Source organism: Panthera uncia, unplaced genomic scaffold (assembly GCF_023721935.1).
Source record: "Panthera uncia isolate 11264 unplaced genomic scaffold, Puncia_PCG_1.0 HiC_scaffold_2636, whole genome shotgun sequence".
NCBI lineage: Eukaryota > Metazoa > Chordata > Mammalia > Carnivora > Felidae > Panthera > Panthera uncia.
In genome coordinates, this window is record NW_026059384.1 from 1 (window position 1) to 9780 (window position 9780).

General features: G+C 43.2%; 1 protein-coding gene across 1 annotated transcript; it reads left to right on the plus strand.

Moving 5' to 3' along the window:
• Nucleotides 1-1268: 1268 nt before the first annotated feature.
• LOC125917866 (alkylated DNA repair protein alkB homolog 8-like) lies at nucleotides 1269-3561 on the plus strand. The gene is made up of 2 exons (XM_049623963.1): nucleotides 1269-1517; nucleotides 2639-3561. The coding sequence occupies exon 2, from the start codon at nucleotides 2717-2719 to the stop codon at nucleotides 3194-3196; it is 480 nt and encodes a 159-aa protein (XP_049479920.1). The 5' UTR covers nucleotides 1269-1517; nucleotides 2639-2716; the 3' UTR covers nucleotides 3197-3561.
• The last annotated feature ends 6219 nt before the right edge of the window (nucleotides 3562-9780 follow it).

Below are 9780 nucleotides of genomic sequence, written 5' to 3' on the forward strand. Positions count from 1 at the left end.
CTGTGTCTCCCTCTCTCTCTGGCCGGGCTCTGTGCTGACAGCTCAGATTCTGGAGCCTGCTTCCGATTCTGTGTCTCCCTCTCTCTCTGGCCCTCCGCCCGTTCATGCTCTGTCTCTCTCTGTCTCAAAAATAAATAAGAAAAAACGTTAAAAAAAAAAAAAAAACCCTTAAAAAAAAGAGTTGTTTTGACATGAGGACTCATGCTCCTTATTCTCACATAGACCAAGGGAACCCTAACAATCAGTGCTCACTGCATCAGAAATTCAGATGAGTAAACACAAGGTCGAGGTGGCCACTGCTATCTGATGAAACCTGCTTTCACATTTCTTTTTCTCTTTTGTAGAGAGTGAGTAAAGAACTGTCTGGGGATAATGATTAATTAGTGGTTTAACCCTTCTGATGCCCTGCCCACCTTCCCTGTCCTCCCTCATTTCACGTGTGCACACTGCGTACATGCTCTCTCCCTCCCCTCCACACGCACACACGCACACACATGTGTGCACACACATGGTGCCCTCAGAATCAAACAGCAAAACTGAACACAACAGTAACAACCAAAGTAGAGAGGAGAGAGGCTGCCGAGGTGCCCAGATGCTTCCCGCAGAAGCAGACACAGGCAGAAAGGCACGTGAGGTCCCCGCCCAGGGACATGGAGGGAGGCTGCGAGCTGCCTTCATGCTGCCTTTCCCTAGGGGCGGTTCACTTAGACTGCAAGGTGTAATTAGATAGCACTTGACAGATTTTGAATTCAGCACTTCATTCCTGATTTGTATGGGTTAGGTGTTTAGCAGAGCAAGACTCAATAGCTTTAAAAAATGAAATAAGTTATTTTACTTTTTTGTTGTTTTGGGGTTTTATTTTCAGATTGTACAGTAATATGTACTGAAAAGTAAAAAGAAGCAGGCACAAATCCCAGCCACCCTCTTGCTATCTGGGCCAGCACAGTATCGTTGGTGTAGCGATGAGGGACATCTGTAGGTCCCCACAAAGGACCGAATGTCTGTGTTTACAGAATAGTTTCGTTTTTATACGTGCGATCTCACATAAGGATCCAGGTGGGTGATCGATTAGAGGGCAGTTAGGCCTTTCCATTTCCACTGCTGCCATCTTTATACTAGTCGTTTTCTTTCCATTCGCTACTTTGAGCTCAGTCTGGTACCTGGTAAGATAGTAAAAGCTGCCCTCTACACGACGGAATCTGACTTTGTGCCGGCTGTAAGAACTGGTAAACCCTGGCTTTACCCCCCTTCACGGTGCATACGAGGTCTGCGCCCTCACTTTATGGTAATGAAGAAGCCCAGTGCTCTTAATTTCCCATGACGTTTAAACAAGGGGTTGTGAGATTCGCTGCTTCTGCCTGTTACAGATCGGTTGTGATCGGAGCCAGAGCCTCGTGGACATCTGTCGAGAGCGGCACTTCCAGGCCTTCCTCTGCGACGCGCTGGCCGTGCCCATCCGCGGCGGGGCCTGTGATGCCTGCGTCTCCATTGCTGTTATTCACCATTTTGCAACAGCGGTGAGTGCCGTCTCTCTCTCTCTCTCTCTCTCTCTCCAAGACCTTGTGGCTGTGGTGGCAGGAAATGCTCATGGATTTCACCCACGTGGACCCTATTTTAGCTCTTCTTTTCTTTCCCTTCTCTTTCCTCTTATGTGGTTTGCCCCCTTTGCTGAGAAAGCGCGTGGAAGGAGGTGAGGTGCCCCGCTGCGGTGGGCCTCTGCCCTCTGCCCACCGCCCACCACCCGCCCTGAGCCTTCCTCATCGTTGTGTCCTCGAATCCGGGGCCACGGCGCTCCGGCTGTCAGGGGCTGGAGGCGCTCATCGGCCCTGCGCCTCCCCAGCAGTCTCTCCTCGGCCTCTGAGCCTCTTCTCTGTCCGTGCCCCACCGGCCTTTCCCGGCCCTTCTCCGCAGCCCTGACGCCTGCGTCCTCTACTTCCCATTCTGCTTTTCTTCTCTTCTCAAAATTCTGGTATTTAGCTGCTGGTGGTACGTTACTCATGCTTTTAGTTAGGCACACAGGTCCCTAATTTTAAAATGAGTGAATTTAGGGGCACTGGGGTGGGTCAGTTGGTTCAGTGTCTGACTCTTGATTTCGGCTCAGGTCGTGATCTCATGGTTCGTGGGATCGACCTCCACATCTTCATGTCTCTGCCCGTCTCCCGCTTGCGCTGTCCCCCCCACCCTCAAAATAAATAAACTTTAAAAAAATAAGTGAATTTAATATTTTATATTTTTCTTATAAGAAAACAGAATCTTATTTTTCCTGTGTGTGGGTGGTTTCTCCCTTAATCTCAGCAATAATTTTATAAATCGCCTGTGCTGGCATTACCAGCAGTTCCCACGCACCTTGTGACTGAACTGAACGCAGGACAAAACCAAGTGGCAAACCCTCTATGCCTCTATTTTATTAACACAAATAAAAATGTCCTTTTCCTTATTTCTTCAACACTTTTTCCCCTCAGGAGATTTCCCGTCTCTTTTTTTTCTTTTTTGTTTTTTATTTTATTTTATATTTATATTTTGGTAGATTTTCTGAGCTGTTCGTCGTAATGAAAAGCGGTGCTATCGCCAGTCCAACTTCCTGTTTCCTCTCTATCTCCTCTTGGCTGATAAATGGCAATGTGTGTTTTTACCGTAGGAGCGCAGAGTAGCCGCTCTCCAAGAACTCGTTCGACTCCTGAGACCTGGCGGGAAGGCGCTCGTTTATGTCTGGGCAATGGAACAAGAATATAATAAGAAGAAATCCAAGTATCTTAGAGAAAACAGAATGAGCCAGGGGAAGGAGGAGGAGGTCAGCAGCGATACGCCAGGCCCAGAGTTGCTTGTGGAGCAAGTGCCTGACACAGGCCATAAGGAGCCAGCCTGTCGAATGCCCTCCGTCAGTGTCTTCCAGGAGGGAGGGCGGAATTCAAGGGAAGTTACTAATTCCAAGCTCCCCGTTCACACTAATAGGACTTCTTTTCATTCTCAAGACGTACTGGTTCCCTGGCACCTTAAGGGCAACCCTGGGAAAGACAAACCTGCTGAGCCGTTTGGTCCGGGAGGATCCCATGACCCAAGTCCTGTGTTTCATCGTTTCTACCACGTGTTCCGTGAGGGGGAGCTGGAAGCCGCCTGCCAGACTCTGAGTAACGTCCGCGTCCTGCGAAGCTACTACGATCAGGGGAACTGGTGTGTGATTCTTGAGAAGGTCTGACGTCTCTGAACATACACACCGGAAAGAAAGGCTCAGCTTTATTTTTTAAAGGACTCTAAATTTACTGTCTTTTTAAAGAGAAAATGTGTGGGAAAGAATCAAAGAAAGGAGAACGCCTGAGAGAAAATTGGAAGTAGAGATTAGTTAGGACACATTTGGGCTACTAGTATGGCCATTTTATCCATAAATGTGGGAACGGTTCTCTTAAATAGGGAGGCATAGGGAGGCATAGGGATGGATTTTAAAAGTGACTGAAGTAGTTTGTGAAGTTTTTGGGGTCCCAGGGTAAGAATGCAGCATTCTGAAGACAAAGTTTTGGTATTAAGGTTACTCAGCGAACTAAATCATGTAGAATCTTAGTGATGCAGTCATACAACATTTTAATAAACAAGTATTTCTGGACAGTAGAGAATTGTCTGAAGACTTTGACTCTTAGCTCTGTAAAGTCACAGACGATAACCTCTCCCCCCTCACCGTCCTAACGCAGGCTTGACACGTAGTAGGTGCTCAGTAGAATTTCAGCCCATCAGATCGTTCACCCCACAAATACTTACAGAACCCCTACTATGTATTTAAGTACTGTGAGTGGAGCTGTGAACAAGAGTGAAAGCTCCTGCCCTCCTGGAACTTCCGTTGTGGAAGAAGGACAGCCGGTATGCAAATGAAATTGATCCAATGTGCCAGGTAGTGAGAAGTGAAACAGGACTTGGAGGTTTTCCCCGGGAACAAAGGATCATTAACAAAGGGCTGCGGTAACCACGAATCCTGACTGTAGTTGGTTACCGAGAATTAGTTGGTATTCCTGATGTATTGACCAGGTGTTAAAGGCAACCCCAGTGGGCTCTTAGAACTCCTTTGTTTAAGTAGCAAAAGTTAGAATGGTCGGTCAGACTTAATTATGGCCTCACAGCCACAGCTGTGTTGTCACTACCGGGTGTCTCCAGTTCCTTCATGGTTTGTACCAGTCTGGGCAAGGTCAGCAGTTTTTGCCTCCAAATACTTCACACTCAGTCAACTTACCACTCAGGTCAAGTTTCCAGGAAGAACAAAGGTAGAAAGTCAACCGTAGCTCAAATGATCTCGCAAAAGGAAAGTACTTTTTAAAACATGCATTGCTTTTATAGCAGTTATGCTTAAGACTACTTCAAGAAAAATTGCTTCCTGTGAACAATAACGCCCAGACAATTGTGTCTGTTGTTATTGTTGAGATGTTTATTTTCCAGCGTCAAGCTTCCTGAAACTGGCCGTGATGAGACGACAATTATTTTTGTCACAGAATCTTCACTGCAAGATTATAACTGTTCCCTCCAGATGAATGTATAAGGTTCATGATATGAAAAGACAAATTATGGGGCTAAAAAAAAGCAGTTTTATTCTGACAGAAATTCTAGAACTTCACATTGCAATGTGAAGCTCAGCTCCTGCTAATAACTTTTAAAATCTAGATGAAATGGGCGATTTTCAAGGAGGATGCAAATACATGAACTCAAGAAGAGGCAGAAAATGGAAGGTGTTGAAAAAGCCGCATAGGAATTCAGAACTTGGCTCTTGATTCAGACTGGAAATTGAATTCTCGATCTGCCATTAGTTTTAGCTGGAGACTCTGGACAAACTCCCTCCCTTGTCTGTGCTCCAGTTTTCTCAGCTGTAGTGCTGGAGGAGTTGTTCTGCAATTAGCTGGGATAACAGCTCTCAGAGCAGTGCAAGAATAGAGTGTGTGTGCGTGAAACATGTTTATTATCATTAGTCCTAGAGAAAGCCCTCAAGAGTTTCAGGAATTGAATGACATCAAATCTAATTTGTTAATTGTGTATTAAAAACCTATGGTTTTACTGATTTTTTTTTGTCATTTTGCTTGTTCTTATTAGTTGCAACAGATACATCACAATTTCGTGCTATGATTGTGGATTTCTCTATTTTTCCTTCCAGATCTATCAATAATTATAAGGCAGAACTGGCAGGAAAATCCCAATGTCCATCAGCAGTAGAGTAAGTGAATCGAATGTTACTACCTAAGCAGTGGAAGTGAATAAATCGTCTTCACAAGGTACACTGTGAATAGATCTCAGGACCATAATGCTGAGTAACAAACCCCACAAAGTAAGACCATACAATTCCTTCAGAGTGCAGGTGTCTCTGAGACTCCCTTCGCTTCTGACACTGACTGCAAGTTCAGGGGCTCCCAAGAGTATCCTCAGGTTTGGTCATTTGCTAGAAGGATTCACAGGACTCACTGAAACTGTCATAGTCATGACCATTGTTTATTACAGCAAAAGGCTGCAGATTAAAATCAGCCAAGGGAAGAGGTGCAGGAGAGTTACACGCATGGAACTTTCTGTTGCCACCTCCCGGTGAAATCTGGATGGAGCTGACTTCTCCCAGCAGCGGGTAGGATAATAAACATGGAGTGTTGCCAACCATGGAGGCTCACATGAGGCTTGGGTTCAGATTTTTAACTGAGGGCTTAACTACACGCACATGGTTGACCACCCATATGGCTGACCTTTCATCTCTAGCTCGTCTGGAGGCCCCCCCAGGTAAACAGATCCTTTTCAGGCAGGATATTGCAAAGGCTTAGAGATTAACTCCCAGGAGCCTAAGACAAAGGCCAGACCTCTTCTTGGATAAGGTCAACTCTACTACATAGTTTTTTTTAAGTGAGAGTTTATAAACAAGCAATATTATACTTTTACAAGACTGGATAATAGTGAACTTTTGAAAGGAAGGAGCGAGTTCAAGGCCTTCTGGGGTGCTCACAGTTTATTTCTCGGGGTGGTATGTACATGGGCGCTTGCTTTGTGTTAATTCACTAACATTGAGTGTGTGATAAAGCACTTAGGATTTGTTACCTTTATATGTAATATAAACTTCAAAATTTAAAACAGTTTGTAAAAGAAAGTTCTAAACATGCAGTGAAATATTTTAAATATTAAAAAAAACTCAGTGTTTTTTTTTTTTTTTAATTTTGAGGGAGAGAAACAGAGTACAAGTGGGGGAAGGGCAGAGAGAGGGAGACACGGAATCCAAAGCAGGCTCCAGGCTCTGAGCTGTCAGCACAGAGCCCAATGTGAGGCTTGAACACATGAACTGTGAGCTCATGACCTGAGCCGAAGTCAGATGCTTAACTGACTGAGCCCCCCAGGTGCCCCAAACCAAACTTTTTTTAATGAAATAATCTCTACACTCACCATGGAGCTTGAACTCATTACCCTGAGATCAAGAGTTGCATGCTCTACTGACTGAGCCAGCCAGGCACCCCCTGTCAATTATTTTTTAACTTTAAAGATTGTGCTTTTTGTGTTCTGTTTAAGAAATTTTTGCCTAAACCAAATCACTAAGATTTTCTTTTATGTTGTCATCTAGAAGTTTCATAGCTTTACCCCTTACATTTAGGTCCGTGATCCATTTCAAATTAAGTTTTGTGTACATGTTGTGAGGGTTGGCTTACCTTTCTGCATGCTGCTATCCAGTCGTTCCAATATCATTTTGAAAAGATTATTCTTTTCCGCAAGTGAATTGCTTGACACCTTTGTGGAAAACCAATTGGCCATACATATGTGGATCTATTTCTTCATAGTTTTTTTTTTTAATCTGTGTGTCTATTTTATGCCAATACTGTTTTGGCTACTGTAGCTTAATAGTAAGTTTTGGAATAAGGTTTCCAACTTTGTTCTTCTATGCACTTAATAACAGCTTCAAAATACACAAAGCAAAAACTGATGTAAGTATAGAAACATAGACAAATGTATAATTATAGAGGGAAATTTCAATAATTGATAGAACAAGTACCTAGAAAGTCAGTAAGGGTAGTATTAACCTCAATCTTATTGGCATTTTAGAACAGCCCAGCCAACAACAGCAGAATACACAAGAACATTTACTAAGACCATCTTCTAGGCCATAAGACAAGCCTCAGGAATTTAAAAGTATTAAAGTCATACAAAATATCCTGTCTGGACACAGCGGAAATAACCCATAGATTCAGCAAGAATTCAAAAGGGAAAACAAAGTATTTTGAACTGAATGAAAATAAAAGCACAGCCTATCAAAATTTGTGCACAAAAACAAAAGTATACCAGGCTTGACATTGCTGTCCTTAGAAAGACCTTCTTAGAAGGTTAGCCCTTAGCTGGTGTCCGTGAATTTGGATTTCAGGGCGTGGGATTGCCCTAACTGATAAGAGTAGCTCCCTGTGCCTAACATGTTTCTACAAACGCTATGGTTTATGCCGAACGCCTGCTTCCCTTTTGGGAGTCTGGAGTTGGGCTGCGTGCCAGCAGAGAGTGCCTACGTGACCAGCTCTCAATAAACATGGGCGCTAAGTCAGTAGCTTCCCTGGTTGGCAGCATTTCATGCTGGAGGGATTAGGCATGTCCTACGTGACTGTACTGGGAGAAGACTCTTGGAATCTTATGCCTGGTTTCCCCTGGACTTCGTCCCATGTGCCTCTCCCTTTGCTGACTGAGCTGTGTTTTGCTATGATAAATCTTAGCCCTGAGAACAATCATATGCTCAGTCCTGTGAATCCTCCTAGAGAATCACCAAACCTGGGAACCGACTTGGGGACTCCCAGCACATTGCTCAGAGTAGTACTGAGGGGGAAGCGTACAGCACTAATTGCCTATGTTAGAAAAGAAGAAAGGTCTCAAGTACAAGCACCTCAGCTTTCTTCTTAAGAAACTAGGAAAAGAGGAGCGAATGCAGTGCACAGTATGCAGATGAAGTGATAACGATCAGAGCAGGAATCAGACACACAGAACAACAGTAGAGAAAAGCAGTGAAACCAAAAGCATGTTCTTGGAGACTAATAACATTGATAAACCTCTAGCCCGTCTGAGTTGACCAGGGAGATAATTCTGTGAATTTTATAATTGGAAAATTCAATTAATAAAAAAAATTAAATTCTCATGTACTCACTTTTTAAGCCTAATGGTTCAAAAGGGTTTATTATTGTATTCATAATGCTTATTTTTCCAAAAATATTTACAGTAGGATTACTTCAAATTCCAATTAATTTAATTATGCAGTTTTTCTATGATCTGTTGAGAGAAATAAGACACTGTTTGTATATGAAAGAAGCATGATCTTAGCCAGTTCCTAAATATGTTTGGAAATTGTGCTTGAGAATTTGAGATTCCAGGTAGAGCAAGTAAGCCATGTTGACTGACTATAAGGATAAAAATTCTTTTTTTTATTAAAAAAATTTTTTTTAATGTTTATTTTTGAGAGTGAGAGAGAGACAGAGCACAAGTGAGGGAGGGGCAGAGAGAGAGGGACACACAGAATCCGAAGCAGGCTCCAGGCTCTGAGCTGTCAGCACAGAGCCAGATGTGGGGCTCAAACCCATGAACCTTGAGATCAGGACCTGAGCCGAAGGTGGACGCTTAACCGACTGAGCCACCCAGGAGCCGCAAGGATAAAAATTCTTAAAACATATTACTTATTCTTTTTGCCACTTTGAGTATTTCTCTATTCCTTGACATTTAAAAAAAATTAAGAGAAATTCTTTCATTGTAATATTCCCTTCATTGCTTTTCTGCTTTCAAATAGCAAATGTGTGCTGTTGGCCACATTAGGAGTTTACTAAGTGAGTCCCTTGTTCTTGCCAATAGCCTCAAGTCAGCCTCCTGAATGTTTTCCACTCACAGTGGGCAGAGAATGTATTACTTCTCTCTACACCTCGCGTTCCCAGCTTCTTCTCGGTTCCTAGCTTCGTCTGGTTATTTTGTCTTCACTTGAAGTGGAAGAGGAACATTCAAGGTACAGTCTTGTTGGCATTCTCCTGAAGAACCTTCTTTAGTAAAAGTCTTGATCTTGCCATAAAAGAATTCCCATATAGGAAGAGAGCGCATACACTAAGATTTGCAATTCGCTTTTGCGGTCATGACCCTATAGTTTTGAAGAGTTATCATTCTTTAGTTAATGAGAGGAAGAATCTCAAGTTTTAATAGAGGGCGTTGGGGGATCAGGATATACTGCGACTCACAATTCTTCCCTCTGCTGTTTGATTAGTTTTTGAATTAAAGTGTCTGGGGGCTGCACGTAGGGTTAGAAATACTAGCTCCCCACGTGTGGCTTCAAAACCCTATTTATGGTATGGAAGATAACCTAAGTGCCTCTGTTAGAAAAGAAGAAATAATAACCGGTTTAAATCAGCACTGGATAAGATAAGACCCAAGTATAAGAAATAAGAATAGGGCTCTGATGTGATAGGAATCATAGTTTCTATAGCTGGCTCTTTGAAAATTAGGTGTGAATAGCAGAGTGTGGTGGAGACTATGGCTGCTTTACTTTTCAGCATCTGCCTTGCTAAATACTCTTCCCTAGTGTCCTTCTGACCTGAGGCAAATTGGTTTAGTGGTTCTAGAATGAATAAAATGTTTTTAAGCCAGACGTGGATTTGAAACTGAACTCCACTACTTACCAGCCATAAGACCCTGGGGAAACATGTGTCTGCAAAGAGAGAACAATAATACCCACCTGCAGGCTGTTGGGTGGATTATGTGAGATTGCGTGTAAAATACTCACGGCACTTACTACACACTAGACAGTCAGTAAATGCCAGGTCATTCCTTCCCCATCTT